Raw genomic sequence first — 21,723 nt, 5'->3', positions numbered from 1 at the left:
AACTGAGCCATCCAGGCGTCCCAAAGAAGTTTTTTTAGATAGCTCACCTCCAGCTTCTCTATGTTAATAGTTTCCAATCAGAGCATATATGAAGCCTTTTTTTCACTACTGTCAAAGAAAAATTGTACCGGACAGAATGGAACAGGCAAGGAAGAATTTATTTAACACTGATAAATAACTTTAAGAATTTATTGCAATAGGAGAGAGAAGATGAACTGAAACTCAACTCCTTTGAAATAAAAGGTGAGAGTTTTTAAGCACTGGCGTAGGTTAGTGGAAAAGTACTGGGGGGCACTGAGAGGAGGGTGGTCAATTCAATTAGGCCCTCTTGTTTGCTAATTGATACTTATTAAGGTAGGCTCTTACCTTCTCCCAGACACTGGAAGTTAGGAGCCCTATCTTTTTTTTTTATTACATTTCCAAGAGATGGCTCCCAGATCCTTGAGAAAGATGTTCCCCAGATGTAAAAACAGACACGAAGTTGAGAGATTTACATGCCAAAGAGGCAAAGAAAGAATTGACAATTTCAAGTTTTCTAAAGAAAATGCTCCAAGGAGGGGCACCTCGGTGGCTCAGTCGGTTAAGCGGCCGACTTCAGCTCAGGTCACGATCTCGCGGTCCGTGAGTTCGAGCCCCGCGTAGGGCTCTGGGCTGACGGCTCAGAGCCTGGAGCCTGCTTCCGATTCTGTGTCTCCCTCTCTCTCTGCCCCTCCCCCGTTCGTGCTCTGTCTCTCTCTGTCTCAAAAATAAATAAACGTTAAAAAAATTAAAAAAAAAAAAAAAGAAAGAAAATCCTCCAAGAAAAGGGAGGTCAAAAGCTTACACTCAGAAAGCAAGCTGTCTGGTTTAGTCAAGCTGGGGGTAACATTAAGGTCATGGTGGTTACTGTAAAGCATTCCCACTGCCTTGCCTGTCTTTGCTTCCCTGCCCAGTGCCAAGTGAGGCGGGCTAATTCCTTTCCTACACCGAACTCTAAATAAAGAACGTCTGCCCGTCCAGTTTTGCAAAGGCTGCAGTCTCCCCAAAAGTATTCATTCTATCATAACACTTTGAAATCTGAGTTTGAATTTAAAGTTAATTCCAAGCCTCAAAGCAAGCAAGTCTAACGTTTCGTTGGTCACTATTGGCAGAACAGTGCCTAAGAATGGATTATAACTTCTTACTCTTTCCAAAGTAAACAGTACTGTGTCACCTCTTATCTTCATCTGGAGAAGTTACAAAGATTTGCCCTCCTTAATTAAAGAGCAAAGTACCCACTAGAGTTCTAAACAAATCAGGGTGTTCAAGAGTCAAGGCCTTTGTTTTCTTATCTGAATCACTGATTCGTGGATTCAAATTGAGGCTCCACCTTCCTCCCCAACCCCTTGCAATTCATTAACAGGAGACCTGACTCAGCCTGTAGAAGTGTTGAAATTGTGTTTTCCTTAATGACTTCCTGCCCTTCCTCCCTTAAGGGGTTTTTTAAGTACTGTCTCACATTCTTAGGTAATAAAAGAACCACATTTCTGAACTCTAATAATCAATGTTTCATTATGAAAACCTCTAGACTAATGACTCTTTAAAAAAAACCACAGATTTTTAGAGATCTCCTTGCCAATTCACGAATCAATATATACCTCACTCTTTTGTAATCTCTAAATGCCTTTGTAATTCTACAAAGTGTTATTTCCATGGCATTGTTAACAATTGTTAATGGGGAATAGAGAGAAAATGAAAACGTTTTGGTTTTTGTGACAAAGTAGGACACAGAACTACATACAGCATATATATCAGTACTTCTCAAACTTTAATGTGAGCCACCCAGTGGTCTTGTGGGAATACAAATTGTGATTAAATATTTAGACTGGGGCCCGAGATTCTCCAGGTCTAAAAAAAAAATATTCTTAGAGATGCCCATGCTTCTGGTTCACCCTGAATAGCATCACTATATCTTAGTTTATGTAATTGACAATACTCAGATTTTATAATTGCTTATGCCAAGAAAAGTATAGTTCTGTAGGTATGGATATACACATAAAAAATAAAGTAAATAAAACAAGACTGGAAATGTATCAGATATGAACAGATTTGGGGTCATGGGTGAATTTTTGTTTCCTTTTACTCCAGTTTTCTTTTTCCTTGCAAACTATTTCCTCAAACTTTTCTGCAGTGAATATAACTTCTTTTAACAGGAAGATTTGTCTTTCTTTCTCCTTTTTATAAGCAAAAAGGCACATAAAGTATTGGTGATAAAGAACAAGAATAAGAACAGCAAGTCAAATGTAATGCATCTCAAAGTTGGCGAAGGATGTAGACAAAGGTTTTAAGAGAGGACAACACTTGCCTAATGGGGACAAAGGTTTTAAGACAGGCCAACACTTGCCTGATGGAACTTATGTGATATTTGCCTTATGGTCACTTGAGTGGCCACGGGGCTTCTGGAAGTCCTTGCTATGATTCATCCACCTGAGACAATTATAGATGATCATATTTTCCAGCAAGGTGGTGGTAAGACCAAACAGCCAACACCCAGCCATTCGCAGAGATTTCTTAGTATTGAGAATGCTCAAATTTCACTTTGGATTCACTCCCAGGACACTGTGAATGGGAAAAGACTCAGGCTCCTCACTCAAGAGGGTTCTGTTTGGATATTGAAAACCTGTGCAGCTAATTCAACAGTGCTTCAACTTACTACTTCGTATCAGGGAGACTTTGGTTTAATTAGAAAATCTGTAAGCGCATTGTAGGCAGTCAACAAGAAGGCTGGCAAGTGCTTTAAAAATAACCTTTATTTTAGGGGCACTTGGGTGGCTCAGTTGGTTAAGTGGCTGACTTCGGCTCAGGTCATGATCTCACAGTTCATAAGTTCAAGTTCCACATTGGGATCTGTGATGACAGCTCAGAGCCTGGAGCCTGCTTCCGGTCTGTCTCCCTCACTCACTGCCCCTCCTCTGCTCACACTCTGCCTCTGTTTCTCAAAAAAATAAAAATAATTTTTACTTGAGATAAAATTAACGTAAGTATACTTGGACTAAAAGAGTTAAGCTGACTTGAATAAATACATTTTTGTCAGAAAGGAGGTAAGATTAAAACGGGTATCTATTCTGCTTCTCTGGGACAATAGGGCATCAGATTTAAAACTCTAAGGGGAAACTAACCTGACACCTAAAGAAAGCATTCAAAACTCCTACAAAGGGGAACTAAGCAGACTTGAAACCTCTTCAAAGACTCTGTCAAGCATGATGCACCTTAGGCCTTTGAATCAAGATGTGGAGGTCATTTCTAAGAAATTTAAGGATGTACCTGAGATAAGTTTAAGCAAAAACCAGAGATAAGTTTTTTCTTTCAGGAATGCATAAGAGTCAATAAAAATCAGTGGTTTGGATCACAGGATTCCTGGTGTTGTATACCTTCAGCTGTTTTTCTTATTAAATAAAAGAATGGTTAGGATGAAAGTGAACTAAACAATCACAACACTAATAATAACAGCTAACTCAGCATTTTTACTGTGCCAAGCATTATTCTAAGGTTTCTTCATTTAACTTAATCCCAGGAAAAAAACTTTATTATGAGATTGATGCTATTTATTATTCCTACTTAACAAATAAGGACACAGAGGCACATAGAGATTAAGCACTTGTCCAAAGTCACAGTAAGAAATGGGACAGTTTTGAACCCAAAAGCTGAACTTCAGAGTTTGCCGCCATACAGAAGGCAACAAAATGACATTTTGGTCAATGTTGAGGAGGCTTTCCTTGTGGACTGTAAATTCAATGTTCAGTCACCTGGGTCACATAATGACTCACAACCAAATTCATTAAATTAATTTTCAGTCCTGAAAACTGTCTACCAAAGAAATTTAACCTCACATAGGGGCCAGACAAGTTTGTTGGAGTAAAGGATAATTCACTTTATGGGGCTTATATTACCCTTTCTATCTACCAAGAAGCTTTGAACCGAGATGAGGTCAGGTGCTGAATTCTTCTCTCCAGTGTGGGTCTCATGGTCCTAAGAACTGCCAGTGGTGATCCTCCAGCCAAAAGACCTTGTAGGACTCTGGGGCATCAAGGTGATTCTAGCACCTTCCATAAACATGAGTCAGAAAACCCAGGATGCTCTGTCATGTTTTGACTCCCTACAAGTTAAGTCCCTCTGAAGGCCATTCTCAAACCTTTAGAAGGGAGATTGTATTCTTACCTACTTAGTAAGTGTATGCAATTACTAGCTGTGTGACCTACCCAAGCCACGTGGTCTCTATACCTAGGTTAGGTCATCTGTAAAACAGGGATGTATCTTACCTATCTTGTCTGCCAGGAGGCAAGAGGATCAGATGATATCTGAGGACATTTCAAGCTCTAAATTGAAAATAAAGGGCAAAGAGGGAGGAATGAGGTAGGGGGCACTGTTCAACAGTTTACTCCTCAAAAGCCAGGAGTCCCATTTGTTTTGTTCATTCTTGAAGTAACCAAAGACTCCTTCAACACAGCTGAAGTCCAGCAGTACATCTTTGCTTCTCACTGATCTCCAAACCAGGCCACACTACTAAAGAGTTCATGACAACAGTATTTAATAAAAAAAGAGGAACAAATAAAATGAGTTATTTCAATAGCACCAGAAAAAATTTCTTTCTTTTCCAACACATCAAGAGAGACGTATTTTCAATCCAGTCTTGCATACAAATGTTATTAATAAGGAGCTAAGGACATGAGTAAGACACACAAATCATGTAAAGCAAACTATACATTATCTACCTTGAGATCCGATTTATCTACCGTATTTAAAACTTTAAAATAAATAACAACCAGATAAAAAGTATTTTTACTAGACTAAATACTTTGGAGTATAAAGCCCATTTAAATGGCATCTCACCTTCAAAGCTGGGCCTTCTGTTCTCCCTCTTCTTTTCCTAGTTTTGTTTTTTTTCCCTAACACTTAATGAAATAAAAAAGAAAAATGTGCACATCAGAAGAAAGTAAAAAGAAAATATTTTGTTTACTTGGTACTTTAATTTTCCCATTTCTTTTTACTTTATTTTTCAGCTTTAAAAGAAGCCGCTCTCCTCTTCTACTCCCACCCCCTTTAGGGGGCAGACCTCAAACTGCACTTCTGGTTTTAGTTCTTAGAGAGATCACGGAGGCAGCAAAGAGATCAATTGAGATGTATTGCAAAATGAGACTTAACAAAAGCATTTTCTTATTTCAAAAGGCTCACATTTTACCAATCTGAAAATACCTTTCCTGCCCCTCTTCTAAATGACTTAGGTCCCCAGGCCGTCACAGTATTTAAGACACAAAGGAGGTATTATGTTGCTCACTGTTCTTCATTCTGTGTGGAGTAACATCCGCCTCCCAGAAGCGCTGCCTCAGTCTTTCAAACAGTCCTTCCGTTGGATAACTACAGGCTGGCGTTCCCAGGAGAGAATTTTTCTTTTCTTAAGGATTATTGCTCAACCACCTGCTCGCAACATTCCTCAGGCTCTCCTTTCCTGTTTCATATCCTCGGGCAATCAAGTCCTCGGGGACCGCGAAGTGACCTCTCCGCAGCGTGGACGCGGGGTGCCTCCCCCCCCAGGGGAGAGAGCCCGGGGTTCTCGGGGGGCCTGGCGCCCCACAGCCGGCTTCATTCCCTGTTGGTGCGAAACGTGATCGCGGTCATGGAGTGCTCCTCCGTGCGCCTGGTCATGCGGCCCTGCGTCCAGGCGGTCCACAGGACTTCCTCTGTTACCTGATAGTCCACGATCCGCACGAGCACGGACTTGGGCGGGGCTGCGGGGTCCTGCGGCGGGGCTCCGAACGGAGCGTCTACACGGCTGCCAGAAATTCCCTTTTTTCCCGGAAAGAGGGAAGGGCAGTTGGGTTCCCGGTAGTCTCCGGTCGCCTGGAAGAAGTCCTCCTCACCGGCCGCTTCTTCCCGCGCAGGGTCCCCTGGAGTCCCCAACCATCTCTCTGGGTGCAGAAGAAAGAGCACTTTCTCTCTGACCCAGGGCTCACAGTCCAGGTTCTCCGCCACCGGGTGGTTCTCGGGAGCGCCGCCCTGGCTTCCGCTCGCCCCCGCAGTCGCCGCGGGATTCCGGGAGCCAGGAGCCAGGGGAGCCCCGCGCCCCACGTCTCGCGGGAAGGACCCGGCGCGCCCCAGGCTGCGGGGAGCGTCCGCGAGATTCTCAGGCCCGCGAGGCCCCGGGGCCCCCCAGCCCGGTGGGAGGCTCATTCATCCGTCGGCCCTTTCAGCGGTTCCGGCGGCAAACTCCCGCTGAGCTGGGGAAAGCGCGGGCAGCGCGGGCGCTGGGTGTGGTCCCGGGGCCGCCCGCCTCGCCCCGCCCCGCCCACGGCCAGCTGGGTGCAGACCCCGCCTCCTGCAGCTCGGCACCTCCCGGCGCGTCCACCTGGGGCCGCCTAGCTTGACCTCCCCGCAGGCGCTTCTCTTTCTTCTTCTTACTCTCGGCCCTAGCCCTGCTGCTTTTTTCGTACTTCTCTACCCCTTCTTACATCCCAGTTGTATTCTGGTTCCCACCTTCTGCTTTTCTACAGGGCAGAGGCGCAAAAGACACCCTCGCACAGCGCCCCCCTGAAGTGCCCGCGACGAGGCGCCCTCTTCTTTCCAACGACACGCCTCCAGGTGAAGGAATAGGGAAGGTTGTTTTGGTTTTGCTTTAATTATCTGAGTTAATCAAATGCTGTGAAAACCGTTTCGTGTCCACTCCAAATCCATCCCCATCATGCTGCCAACATTATTGAATGTGGATCTAGGGATCAGGCTAGAAAAGTTGAAGCCTTTGAGAACGCGGCTTCTGGTGGGGTTGTTCTTCTTTTGGGATGCCAGGATCTGCAGGACAGTGGTCGCTTCTATCTTCATTTTGGCTATAATCGATGCTTATCCTGCGAAGGGGGTTAGTGCTTTGCATGGAACAAAAACAAAACAAAAACATCACTAAATGAACGTCTTCAGGATTTAAAATTTGGTGTTTGCGTCATTTTTGTATTTTTTTATTTTTGTAGAACAAAGATCAAGGTGTCTTTTTTTTTTAAGTTTATTTATTTGTTTTGAGAGAGAGAGTATAAATGGGGAGGGGTAGAGAGAGCGAGAAAGGGAATCTCTGCACTGTCAGTGCAGAGCAGGATGCAGGCTCGAACTCACAAACCGTGAGATCATGACCTGAGCTGAAATCAAGAGCCTGAGGTTTAGCCAACCAAGCCACCCAGGCACTCCTCATTATTTTTTAAATCTATACCTTTACTCCTCCACTCCCTTTCTCTTTCACCCCAGCGGTTAAAAAAAAAAGTATATATCTGAAGTTCTGAAGGAAAAAAAAAAAGTATGTATTTCTGGGTAGACTTTTGGAATCTTCTCATTGGCCACCTGCTGACACCCTCATCCTTGACTAGGGTTAATGGGGGAAACTAGCTCATGGAGAAAGGGGAGGTCAGTTTGTGATTGCCAGTCCATCCTTAGTAACAGGTGCTTGTTTTACTAGAAAGTGCTCACTGTTTTCCTGTCTACTTAAGTAAAAATGACTGGGATGGTGGAAATTTCTACCCATATCTGAAGAACCAAGTGGTGTGCTTAAAGAGATATTTTGGAAAGAGAGGACCTTCTGCTGTTTATGAAGTCATTCATATGTATATGAGTGTTGGAGGAGTGAGAAAACCTGAGTCAGATCTGGCTGAAAAGATGCCTGACCTTGGGCTGGTTACTGCTAAATGACAAAATTTTTAAATGTTTTAGACAAGAATTGTTCTAAGCACTCTATATATTTAAATTAATTTATTCTTCACGATAGACTAAGCAAGTAGTACTATTACTCTAGTCTCCTTGAGAACTTTGAAGAACAAGGTTAAATTTTTGTCCAAGGTCAAGCACCAATAAACAGTGGAACCAGGATTCTAGCATGTTTTAATGCTTCTTCCTATTTCCAGTTACTCCTGTTTTAAGCCTACAACTTCATGTTCTTTTCTGTTCATTTACTTAACCACTAATTACTGAGTGTGTGGGAAATGTCAGCCAATATTCTAGGTGATGGGGACATCTGGGGGAACAAGCCAAATTGCTTGTCCTCTTGAAGCGTTCATTCTTCAAACCCTATGTCCAAAAGTAGGATATAATACCTTAACTTTAATGTACATGAAAATCTCCTGATGATTAATGTCTTACCCTACTCTCAGCAATTCTGTTCTTATAGAGTTGGATAGCACTCAGAATATGGATTTTGAGCAAGCCCCCCAGTAAATCTGATGCTCGTAGTCCATGGACAGCATTAGGAGAAACATTACCAAAAATTCATATAGATAAGCTCTAGGCCTTTTTTGCTGCTTTCAAGTGGCAATAACACTGAATTTCCCTTCCCTGCAGGAAATTGAGAGAATTTCAATGAAAGTGTCTGTATTCTTTTTTCTTTTTCTTTGTAGTTTATTTTTATTTGTTTTGAAAGAGAGAGAGAGCAAGAACTTGGGGTTGGGGGGCAGAGAGAGAGAGAGGGAGAGGGAGAGTATCCCAAGCAGGCTCTGCACTGCCAGTTCAGATTCCTCCCCGCCCCGTTGATGTAGGATGTAGGTAGGGCTCCATCTTATGGCCCTGAGATCATAACCTGAGCCAAAATCAAGAGTCAGAAGTTCAATAGATTGAGCCAACCAGGTGTCCCGGTGTCGGTATTCTGAGGGAAGTGTAGTGGAAACCACAAGTTTTATGACTTTTTATTTTATTTTATTTTATTTTTTGCCTTTGGAGATTGGGTGAGGGATTAGAATGGGAATGTAAAAGGGGGAAAACTTAATTGCTGAGAACTGAGGCAGATTCACCCAACATGTGGCACCTGAATTTCTAGATGTCAAGAAATATGTATTAATGCATAAAAGAATATTCACAGGAAATGCAGAATAAATTAAACTTCAAAGAGATAAAGTCTAAAAAGAATATAAAACAGAGAAATAGGCACTCTGCCTCCAGAGTAGTGGTGTCTGCTCTGTTTTAATATCTCATAGTGCCTAAAAGACTGAGAAGGGGTGCTAAAGTGAACCCATTTACTTCCTCTCTGAAGTGCCTACAACACTTGCAAATATACAGCCATGGAGGGGTAGTAAAACAATTTATATCCTGGGGTCTGAAAAGTGGTGGCATACTCTATACCGTGGTAAGGTCAAAAGAAGCCTGTCATTACTAATCCAATCTCCCAGGCACCTCTCATTTTGCCTGTTAGATTCAGAAGTTATTTTCAATACTAATGATATAGTATCACTCTCAGTTATTGTACTACTTCTGCTGTTAGAAGCTTTACCCTCCACTTGCAGGCTTAACCCCTAATGTTTCTATCTCAAGAAATGGGGTCTTTAGGAAGTAATTAAGGTTAAGTGAAGTCATAAGGGTGGGGTCTGAAAGGACTTTAAAGAAGAAGAGAGATCTGCCCACCTCCCCACCTTCCCTGTGAGGACACAGCAAGACAGTGGCCATCAGCAAGTCAGGAAGAGAGCTCTGGCCAGGACCTGACGGTGCTGGCACTCCAATCTTGGACTTTCAGCCTCCAGGACTATGAGAAAATACATTTCTATAGTTAAGCCACTCAGTCTATGGTATTTTGTTAAGGTAATATAAATTGACTAGTATATCTACTTCAAATGATTTAAGGAAAATAGGCTTTATCGTAAGGATACCGTTGTGTTTGTTTATATGAAATTTATTGTCAAACTGGTTTCCATACAACACCCAGTGCTCATCCCAACAGGTGCCCTCCTCAATAGCCATCACCCACCCTCTCCTCCCTCCCACCCCCATCAACCCTCAGTTTGTTCTCAGTTTTTAAGAGTCTCTTATGTTTTGGCTCCCTCCCTCTCTAACCTTTTTTTTTTTTTTCCTTCCTCTCCCCCATGGTTTTCTGTTAAGTTTCTCAGGATCCATATAAGAGTGAAAACATATGGTATCTGTCTTTCTCTGTATGACTTATTTCACTTAGCATAACACTCTCCAGTTCCATCCAGGTTGCTGCAAAGGGCCATATTTCATTCTTTCTCATTGCCACGTAGTACTCCATTGTGTATATAAACCACAATTTCTTTATCCATTCATCAGTTGATGGACATTTAGGCTCGTTCCATAATTTGGTTATTGTTGGAAGTGCGGCTATAAACATTGGGGTACATGTGCCCCTATGTATCAGCACTCCTGTATCCTTTGGGTAAATTCCTAGCAGTGCTATTGCTGGGTCATCGGGTAGTTCTATTTTTAATTTTTTGAGGAACCTCTACACTGTTTTCCAGAGTGGCTGCACCAGTTTGCATTCCCACCAACAGTGCAAGAGGGTTCCCGTTTTTCCACATCCTTGCCAGCAAGGGATACTGTTGTTAAGAAGAGCTCACAGGGGGCGCCTGGGTGGCTCAGTCAGTTAAGCGGCCGACTTCAGCTCAGGTCACGATCTCGCGGTCCGTGAGTTCGAGCCCCGCGTCAGGCTCTGGGCTGATGGCTCAGAGCCTGGAGCCTGCTTCCGATTCTGTGTGTCCCTCTCTCTCTGCCCCTCCACCGTTCATGCTCTGTCTCTCTCTGTCTCAAAAATAAATAAAAACGTTAAAAAAAAAAAAAAAAAAGAAGAAGAGCTCACAGATTTGTTGGGAAAGCGGGAATACCAGACTTTAAAATGGGTAGGGATCCAAGCTGTTGTGGAGGGATAGGAAGTTGGTACTGTAGGAACAGTTTCCATTATTGGGTTGAATGAACAACTCTGTCACTTGGCCTTGTGGCATTCACTCAGGAGTCAAAATCTCACTCAGAAGTAGCCAACTAGCTGAGTTTATGCAAAGTACTTACCCCTTGACAATACAGGACAGTAAAAGGAAGGATATAATCAGAGAAGCCTTTGGGCATTGCCTCACCTTCTACATTGGGAAAGCAAACAGCTGGTCTTACCACCTACCCAAACTGCACAGTTGGGAGAGGTAACACTCCAATAGAGACGTCAGTGTGTTCTTAAGAAGAGGTAAAAGAGTGCCTGGGTGGCTCAGTCGGTTAAGTGTCTGACTTTGGCTCAGGTCACGATCTCATAGGTCTGTGAGTTTGAGCCCTGCGTCAGGCTCTGTGCTGACGGTGTGGAGTCTGCTTCAGATTCTCTCTCTCTCTCTCTCTCTCTCTCTGTCCCACACTCCCTCCCTTTCTCTCTCTCAAATATAAATAAGTAAACATTTTTTAAAAAAAAGGGGTAAAAATATTGCACTAATGTGTACCATACTATTATGAACAGAATTTGGATATGAGAGTGACAAATAGGGCACTCTGGATAAGGGAACATTATGAGCAATGGTGCCATGGTATATACGGGGGCATATGTAGAGAATAGTTTTATTCTTTGCACTTTTCTTCTCACAAGTCTAAAATACTCTCTGTGACTTTATTCTCATGGCTTCAACTGCAACCTGGCTGCTAATGATTCTCAAACTTATATCTTTTTTATAGACCATGACCCACTTCCAAACTTGTGGTAGAGTGAATTATTGTCTCAAATTATTTACTTCCTCTTCCTGAAAGAGGATTGTTATTTCCTGGCTTGTTTACCATATGACTTGCAGTGCTTCCTCTATGGGGGTATACTTCCCTACCCCACTGATGTTGGCTTTGGCCATGTGACTTTTTTTCAGCTTATAGGATGTAAACTCCTGTGACATCAGATGCGTCTGAGCAAAAACTTGAAGAGTCACTGTAAGGTTGGCTCTAGGCATGCCCCAGATGAGGGCTGCTGTCTCCACCATGGTCAGAGAACAAAGACAACAAATAGGACAGAGCTGCAGCTAATACATATTCTCAGTAAGAAACAAACTTTTGTTGTTAAAAAAAAAAAACTGCAAATGTGGGGTTTCTTACCACAGTGTAATCTGGTGAAATATATTTCTCTTCAGTTTTCTATTGGACTCATCTTCTGAATGTTCCATGATTCCAAAGTACCTAAAATTAGACTCCTCATGTATTCTCTTAAATCTGCCCACTTTTTCTGTGTTCCTTGTTTCAAAGATGAGTAAGACTGGCAATTCTGTTATCTTCCTTTTTGTTCAGAAGCTAACCCTGCCCCACATAACTAATATTGAACCAAGTTTTGCAGAATCCACGGTTTTTTTCCTTTCTGACTCTTCCTCTCCAATTCCCCAAGCTACAAAAATAAAGTCAGACTCTTATGCATGGCATAAAAGAGCTTCATAATCCTACTTATCACTGTACACAGTTGAGTGAATTAAAAAAGACGGAACAAACATGCTGCTTAAATGAACACAAAGCACAGGTTTGAGAACAGTGTGAGGTTGGTTATTCTAATTCAGTAAAATCCAGCCTGGATCTTGAAAACTATCAGCCTTTTAAAAGAGACTTCTATCATATTTCGTTTGAAAACTGAGATTCTCATGACCCAGAGAACTTAGACTATGCAGAGATCACCACTGGACTGAGTCAGCAGACTTTGGTGGATCATGTTATCTTGGTCGAGTCTCCCAGTGTCTCCAATCCTATGTTCTCATCTGAAGATATGAATAATGTCTGTCTCACTTGTTTCCCACGGCTGTTGTGGAGATCAAATGAAAGGATTCCTCTGATAACATTTTGAAAATTATGAAGCCTGAAAAATATACTTTTAAAAATTTAATTCCAGCATAGTTAACATACAATGTTGTATTAGCTTCAGGTGTACAATATAGTGATTCAACAATGCTACACATTACTCAGTGCACATCAAGATAAGTGTACTCTTTAATCGTCATCACCTATTTCCACTGTCCCCCCCCCCCACTCCCTCTGGTAACCATCAGTTTGTTCTCTATAGTTAAGAGTCTGTTTTTTGGTTTATCTTTTTTTTTCTTTGTTTGTTGTGTTTCTTAAATTCTGCATATGAGTGAAATCATATGGTATTTGTCTTTCCCTGACTTATTTCACTATGCATTATACTCTCTAGATCCATCCATGTTGTTGCAAATGAGAAGATTTCATTCTTTTTATGGCTGAGTAATATTCCACCATCTATACATACAACATCTTCTTCATCCATTCATCTATGGATGGACACTTGAGCTGCTTCCGTAGCGTAGCATGGCTATTATAAATAATGTGACAATAAACACAGAGGTGCATGTATATTTTTAAATTAGTGTTTTCATATTCTTTGGGTAAATACCCAGTAGTGGAATTACTGAATCATATGTTAATTCTATTTTTAATTTTTTGAGGAATCTCTATACTGTCTTTCACAGTGGCTGCACCAGTTTGCATTCCCACCAACAGTGCATGAGGGTTCCTTTTTCTCCATATCCTTGCCAACACATGTTATCTCTTGTGTTGTTGATTTTAGCCATTCTGACAGGTATGAGGTGATATCTCATTGTGGTTTTGATTTGAATTTCCCTGATGATGATTGATATTGAGCATCTTTTCATATGCCTTTTGGCCATCTGCATGTCTTCTTTGGAGAAATGTCTGTTCATATCTCCTTCCCATTTTGCAGTTGGGTTATTTGTTTTTTTCTGGTACTGAGTTCTATAATTTCTTTATATATTTTGGATACTAAACCTTTATCAGGACATGTCATTTGCAAATACCTCCCCCCATTCAGCAGGTTGTCCTTTAGTTTTGTTGATTGTTTCCTATGCTGTGCAGAAGCCTTTTTATTTTGATATAGTCCCAATAGTTTATTTTTACTTTTGATTCCCTTGCCTCAGGAGACATATCTAGAAAAATGTTGCTATGACCAATGTCAGAGAAATTATTGCCTGTGCTCTCTTCTAGGATTTTATCGTTTCAGATCTCATGTTTAGGCCTGCAAAATATTCTTTTTTTTTTTTATTTTATTTTTAACGTTTATTTATTTTTGAGACAGAGAGAGACAGAGCATGAACAAGGGAGGGGCAGAGAGAGAGGGAGACACAGAATCTGAAACAGGCTCCAGGCTCTGAGCTGTCAGCACAGAGCCCAACACGGGGCTCGAACTCATGGAGCGTGAGATCATGACCTGAGCCAAAGTCGGACGCTTAACTGACCAAGCCACCCAGGCACCCCTAGGCCTGCAAAATATTCTTAAATTAGTTTTTTAAAGTTCAGTTTTGTTCTTTAGTACTGGGTACCTAAAGCAAAGTTTTTAATGAGGTCCTCAGAGAAAGATGCAAAAGTCAAGGGCTAGAGGTAGGAAATGAGAACCAGGCTCATCGTCCTGGGATACAGGAGCAAATGTTGGTAGTGATGAATTAGTGGGGGGAAAGACGAAGCGTGGGAAGGTGGCAATTCTGTGGATATCAAGCAGATTAGCCCAGTGGTCTGAGGCAAATTTTTAAAAGAAATCTTTGTCTTAAATTTTGAGTGACCAATATTTGTGTTCCTGGGAGAAGAAAAAAGAGCCTTAAGTTTACCTAATTTGTAGCTTGTGTATATATATATATATATATATATATATATATATATATATATATTTTTTTTTTTTTTTAATTTTATATTGTATATATATACTTAAATGAAATATTTATGCATGTTCCTTTTTCACTCCATAGAGAGCTGGTGACCCCTAAATGCTATTGGCCAGGTACTTTGAGATTTGGAGTTAAAAGACAAAGCATGCTAGGTTTGCCAGTTATCTGCAGGGGCTGACTCATGTAGCTCTGAGTAGTAGCTACTTAGAAGAGATGTAAATATTGCAACTCACTGTCAGCTGCCTGCATCATCCACAGTTTTAAAGTATATTCATCATCATTCTGTCCTGTCAGAGATCAAGATATAAGACTGAGCCCTCTCATTGAGTATGAGTAAACAACTTATTAAACAGGAAATTGAATCATTAGTGGTTGAGTCAGCATCTAATGATGATAATAAAGAACTCATGTTCTTTACCTTATATCCATCTTGAGCATAAACAAATTTGACCTGTTCAGCAACACGTGGTGTTACTCCAGAGATAATTTAATCTTTGACTCAACAGGGGTGAATTAATGTTTATGAATTATTTCAAATAAAATAATCACTTTGATTAGTAAAGGTTATGATCTTAACACCTAATCTTGATTAGGTTATAATAAAAACTTTTAAGGGGGCAAGGCAATTTTCTTCCCATTATGTGTAAGTCATGTATGTGCTATCTGGTTAGGGATATAACAGCTGTGGAAATCCTCAATATTGTGCATCCAGAAAGCCTGCATTCCCCATTTATATAACTGTTATAATGGTGCTACATTATATCAAGAAAGCAATAAGTGGGTAGAAAACACTGAGTCTCTTGCTTAAGCAAGTTTGCAAACAAGTTGACCTGGAATGTTCATGAACTCAAAGAAACTGTTAGTAATAATCTCTCTTTTTCTTAAACATACTTCATAATTCACCTCTCAAGGGCAAGGATTGGCTTGGGCAAAGGTTGAGTTAGTCATTGGTAATCCCAACACCTCCCTCCACTCCCTGCTTTTCCTCAGCTCTTATATTAAGGACAATCTTACGTTTTTATTTTCAATGCCATGAATTCATTAAGAAAGGTATGGAATTTCATCCTCCTTCAGTTTAATACCCCTGATAGCATACTTTCCTCTGACCTTGCTTTGTGGCTCTTTTACCTTTTCTGTGCCCTTTCTCCTCCTTTGTTTGTTTGTTGTCTTTTATGCAAGTAAATTCCTTCCTTTCTAATGTGATAAAGTGCAGAATCAAAGAGTTTGAATGCTGGAGTTAACACCCTGGATTTAGTTCCTACCGCTGCTGTGTGTAGCAGAGGGACTTTAGGCAGCATACTTACCCTTTCTTTGCCTTCCTTTATCTACCTGAAAAGTGGGGTAAGATTAGCACCAATCCCATAGAGTTGTTGGGATTGAGTTAGCATGCAAAGTCCCTAGAATAGTGACTACCACATAGTAAATGTCATGTCCTCTAGAATGAATGCAGGTTGGATTTTCCTTTATTTTGTTCACTGCAATGTAACTATCACTGCTATCTCCCCAATACCTAGAACAGTGCCTGACACCATTGTTGAATGAACCAGTTTTTTCTATCACATTACTTCCACATATTTTGCCTCTCAGGATCCCATCATCTACTGCTGACCTAAATTGTCACCTATCCCTGGGTTTAAGGATTTTGAGTAGAGTAAAACATGGCAAATTTGAAATTATAATTAGTAGTCATGGAATTACCAATGAGAAGACTGTCAATGTAATACTCTGTATGAAAATATTATATTTAAATTTGTGGTGACTTGTGTTTCCCATTTGTGCAGTTTGAGCTGCCTATAAATCTGCCACTTATTACCCGTAGTTTTGATTCTATAACAAAAATAGTTGAAAGAATAGTATAATAAACGGCTGCCATACCCTTCACCTGGATTCACTGACAACATTTTATCATATTTGATCTCTTTCTTTCTGAGCTAGATTTTTTTTTTTTAAATCCCAGGTTGCTACATTGTTTAAAAGACAAAAGTACGCAAATGGGATATATTCAAAAAAGTCTTATCCTCATCCCTGTCTCCATTGTTTTTAGGTCATTTAAGAAAAGTTAGTTTCTGATTATTTTTCCTGTGTTTCTGTTTGCAAAATAAGTAGAGATCTATGTTGACATATACTACTTTTCTCATTCTCCTGCATGTATAGTGTAAATTTTAAATAGTTTCTCCTAGTTTGTCATTTCTATTTTGACTATCAAACTTAATTTATTTTTCTTTTATTACCTCTGATTTTGGAGTTTCTGAGTTTTGGATGGTTTTTCTCATGTCCAGGTCATAAAGAAACTAAACCATGTTTTCTTTTCTTTTTTTAAAGTTTATTTATTTACTTTAATGTTTGTTTATTTATTTTGAGAGAGAGGAAGAGACAGAGAGAGAGAGAGAGAGTAGGAGTGTCTGCCTGTGAGCAGGGGAGGGGCAGAGAGAGAGAGGGAGAGAGAGAATCCCAAGCAGTCTCTATACTGTCAGCATGGAACCCAACTCGGGGTTCGATCCCACAAACCGCAAGATGATGACCTGAGCTGAAATCCAGAGTTGGACACTTAACTGACTGAGCCATCCAAGAGCCCCACCATTGAAAATGGCTTAGGATATGGCCACATTTACAGTTTTGAAAGAGCACTCTACTCTGGAAAGAGCACTTTCCTTTTTAAAAGTTTATTTATTTATTTCAGATCAGTTTGGAGTTTATTTTGGTATAAGGTGTGAGGTATGAATCCAGTTTTATTTTACTTTTATGCAAATTGCTATCCAGTTGTCTCCTTAAATAAATTGCCATTTATTTAAAATTTCATCTTTACTTCAGTGATTTGAAATGTAATTTTTGACGTTATTTTAAACTTTCCTAGGTACTTGTTATTTCTGGAACTTTTTTTTTCTATCTCATTGTTCTGCATAATCACTTACCATTACTATACTATAAATTATATCATCTTCATGGTATGTTTTATAATGGTGGGGTTAATCTCTCATTTTACCTTATATTTTCAGAATTTGTATTGCTATTCTTATGTATTTATTTTCCACATAAGCCCTATCATAAACTTTTCTAGCCCCAAGAAACTGCTGAAAGCAAATAGAGCAAAATGCAGCAAAAATTCTAATGAGACAACTGGCAACAATTCAAGTGTTGGCTCTTTGTGCAATAATCTGGAACTAAAACCTGACATCTAGTGTTCACTGAAATAACTTCATGGTACTAACCAAACATCTGATATTCTTATACTATAAGCAATGCTTTTTAAAACCTAGAACATATTTTGCCTTGGAAAAATGTAGATGTTAGTGAAAGAGAAAGCTTAACGTAAACTAGAAAGAGGAATACTGAGACACTATTCTCTCTTTATAATTTTTTAATATCACAAGGGCAGGAATAAGAGAAGTGGAAAAGGGGCACCTGGGTGGCTTAGTTGGTTTCGTGTCCGACTCTTGATCTTGGCTCAAGTCCTATCTCACGGTTCCTGGGATGCAGCCCCTGTATCGGGCTCTATGCTGGCAGCACGGAGCCTGCTTGGGATTGTCTCTCTGTCCCCCTCTCTCTGCCCCTCCTCTGTTTGTGCTTTCTCTCTCTTTCTCTCAAAATAAATTAAAAAAAAATTTTTTTAAAGAGGAAGTGAAAAAAATGCACTTAAGAAAAAAAAATTCTCTTGAGAAGTGAACAAAATAGAAATAAGTCTGATAACATACATGATTCCAGCACTGCTGAAGTAAGAGGGGGTGAAGAAAAGAGGAGAGACTGAGTGGTTACTTTCCCTCTTTACTTTCATTTTTCGGTGTAGTAAGAGCCACAATGAGAAAAGCAAGAGGGAAGTGATTGTTTTTTTTTTTTTTTTTAAGTTTATTTTGAGAGAGAGAGAGCAGGGAGGGGCAGAGAGAGAGAGAGAGAGAGAGAGTGGGAGAGGGAGAGAGAATCCCAAGCAGTCTCCACGCTGTCAGTGCAGAACCCCATGTGGGATGCCAACTCACGAATGGTGAGATCATGACCTGAGCCTAAACAAAGAATCAGATGCTTAACCAACTGAGTCACCCAGGCACTGCCAGTGATTGGGTTTTATAGTTGGAGCAAAGGTTTCTAAGAGAGATTGAGAAACATGGGCTATTACAAACTTGGGAAAATGGAACTATGCTGTTAATTCTAGCCGCACTAAGAGAACAGTGTCCCCACTGAAATAATTTTAATGCAAACATGCCAGCCTGAAAGGAAGAAATCATTTCTACAGTTGGTGCTACACTCTTCCATTGTACGTTCAGTTTTATTTTTCTCCCTGTCCCTAGTGTGTACTGAGGGTAGAGAACAGATACAAAACTTCAGGTTTTGTCACAGACAACTTAAGGACATTTAATTCATAGTTACTTCATATTCTTTCTCAAAATTCAAATCACCCAATAAAAACTAGTGATTAAAAATGCAAAACGAAAAGAATCAAAACTTGTAATATTAAATGAGATTCTGTTTTAGAGGATGTATAAGTGTCACCCCAAATTGCACTTCCTTATGTTGTTCCGAAAATTTGAGATTAAATTCTCAATCGTCCTTCTGTATTTTCCCCTAGTTGTTCTTAGGCAGGGTGAATATTCATTATTGCAAAACTACACAGACCCTTGCAAAACAGGACAAGTACCTGTCTTAGGAGAGCTGAGCATGTTACCCATATTGACTCCTTTCACCATGTGTAGCCATGGGCACACCATGAAGTACTTGCTACCATTCTTCAGACTCCTCTTTTCCCAGTAAAAGCCTTTATGCTGCTTTCAGAACTATTTGCCTACGATTTCCTCTCTTCACAGTTGAATTTTAAATAGATGATACAGACTTTTCTGTGATTGCTTTGCATTTGGTGTTATCATGTACATCTTTTCCATATCAAGCAGTTTTCTGGTGTTCTGTAGAGTTTCACTGAATGGCTGCCCTGTATTTAATCAGTGAGTTACTTAAAATATTTAGTTTACTTTTTAATCTTAATGAACAATGTATAATGAAATCCTTTTATTAAATCTTTGTAGACTTGCTATTATACCGGTAAGATACATTATTATTATTTTTTTAATGTGGACTCATTTTTAATGTGAACTCATGAGAAAGAGAGAGAGGGAGAGGGAGAGAGAGAGAGAGGGAGCAGGGGAGGGAAAGAGAGAGAGAGGGACAGAAAATCCGAAGCCAGCTCTGTGCTGACAGTAGAGAGCCAGATACGGGGCTCAAACTCATGAACCGTGAGATCATGACCTGAGCCGAAGTTGGACTTTTAACCAACTGAGCCACCCCGGTCCCCCAGTAAGATATTTTTAGAAGTGGAATTCTTGGGTGAAGGGAATATGTGTCCCCCTGCCCCCCGAATTGGTCTGTTTTCTGTTAATAGGTGTTTCAGATGGCAGTGTAACATACATACAGAAGAGTGCATAAATTATAATTCTATAGCTCAGTGAGCTTCCCAGAGTGAACATACTTTCATGACCTACCTGGGTCAAGAATCAGCACATTACCAGAAATAGAAGCCACTTCCATCCTCTTCTTGCTGCCATCCTGAAGGGTAACTGCTTCCTAAATTCTAAGGCTATAGATTTATTTTGCCTGGTTTTGAACTTTATACAAACAGAATCATACCGCATGTCTTCTTGTTTCTGGCTTCTTTTTCGTACATGTATTTAAAATATTTGATAGGGCAATGTAAACTTTTCATTCCTTACCTATTCTTGTCCTCTCAGCATAATTTGACACCATTGACCATCCCTGTTTTGATATTTTTCTCCTTTCTGTTTGGTGACAGTCACCTCCTGGCTTTCCTCCTGCCTTTGCTACTCTCTTTCCCATTCCAGAACCTTCCCCTTCACTCAACCTTAAATTGTTGATGTCCTCAAGGCCCCTTCCTAGGCATGCTCAGCCAAATACATGGCTTCAGTTACCATCTATGATCCTACTACTCGTAAATTTAAACCTCTGTTACAATTTCCCTGAGACACAACTTGAACCTATCACTTAATAGGTTTCAAAACTCAACATCCCCAGACTGAACAAACAATCCCTTCTGCTCCCAGTTGCTTCACATCTGGTGCTGTTTCAGCACTTCTTCCCTCAGTGAAAAACACCACCAGCCACGGGTTTCACAACATAGACACCTACCGTAGACACCGTAGACACCAAGGAGGCATTCTTGACATGTCTGTCTCAGTATATCCTGTGGCCATGAAATCCTGACACCTTTTCCTCCTAAATACCTGTGGTAATGGTTCGCTTCTCACCAACATCATTACCTACATCAAAGCCAAACTAAACTTGGATCACCTCTTGCCTAGACTATTGCAATACCCTCCCGATTGATTTACAAACAGATGAATAGTCTGCTTAAAACTCTTCAACACTTTGTATGTCATACTGAAGTTTCTTAAGTCAGCATTAAGGACCCAGTCCCTTCCTACTTCTTGAGTCTCTTTCTTCTTGCCGTTCTCTCCTTACTCCAGATATTTCTCCACACATTCCTTAAAAGAGCTAGAAACAGGGTTGAAAGTTGAACTATTATATCCAACATGGTTATCTGGAAAATAAAAGTAAAAAATATATATATAAACTTGCAGTGAAAATTGATGGAAAAAAATCTCTTTCAAAATACGGAGCCCATTTTGGGGCGGGGGTGGTGGTGAAAAATTCAGAAAGCAATTAGATAGATAAAAGAGTAATCGCTCCCAAAGAGTTTCAAGCTGTTTGGGGCCAATTAGCATAATGAGTAACAGTACAGGCTTCAGAATATGACAAAATCTGGATCTGATCATGATGTGGCCACTTAAAACCTATACAACATTTGCCGAGTCCTAACACCTCTGAGCCAGAATTCTCAAAATAAGATAATTCCTATCCTTCACAAAGATTAAGTTATATATATCTACATTTGGCACAACCATCAGTACACCGTTAAATTTTAAATAAACTGTAGGCAATTATTATTAAGAATAAAGTAAGGCTATAATATTATTGCCATATACCAGATAGGAATAACCCTTGTTTAATCAATGCTGAACATAATAAGCATCCCTGGGGCAGAACCTAGACCATATTCCCCCAAGAGCTTTATGGACTCTGATTCCTTGGTGCTCTTCCCTTGGGACCAAGGATAAGTTTCCAGGTAACCAGTCACTCAGGATGGCTGAGTAAAAATAAGCATATATTTACTCCCAAGGAGTCTTGTTTTTTTTATTAAAATGATTTCAGTTTGTTTACTTCTCTCAGAATAAACACTTAAAATTGAATCTCCCTTTATCTTTGTAGTTGGGATTCTATGACCTCTGTTGGGATAAGAAAATAATATTTTCTGTATGGCTAAATCAACTTTATACAG

The 21,723-nt window shown here is 40.3% G+C and overlaps 1 protein-coding gene across 1 annotated transcript; it reads right to left on the bottom strand.

The window, feature by feature from the left end:
• Window positions 1–867: 867 nt before the first annotated feature.
• CB2H6orf141 (chromosome B2 C6orf141 homolog) lies at window positions 868–6,256 on the bottom strand. Its single transcript, XM_049653794.1, has 3 exons — window positions 4,849–6,256; window positions 4,278–4,334; window positions 868–2,947 (listed from the first exon to the last, which is right to left on the bottom strand). The coding sequence occupies exon 1, from the start codon at window positions 6,184–6,186 to the stop codon at window positions 5,599–5,601; it is 588 nt and encodes a 195-aa protein (XP_049509751.1). The 5' UTR covers window positions 6,187–6,256; the 3' UTR covers window positions 868–2,947; window positions 4,278–4,334; window positions 4,849–5,598.
• Window positions 6,257–21,723: the final 15,467 nt, after the last annotated feature.

The sequence above is a fragment of the Panthera uncia genome, assembly GCF_023721935.1.
Source record: "Panthera uncia isolate 11264 chromosome B2 unlocalized genomic scaffold, Puncia_PCG_1.0 HiC_scaffold_24, whole genome shotgun sequence".
NCBI classification, from domain to species: Eukaryota; Metazoa; Chordata; class Mammalia; order Carnivora; family Felidae; genus Panthera; species Panthera uncia.
This window is presented reverse-complemented; position numbering and strand designations above follow the sequence as displayed.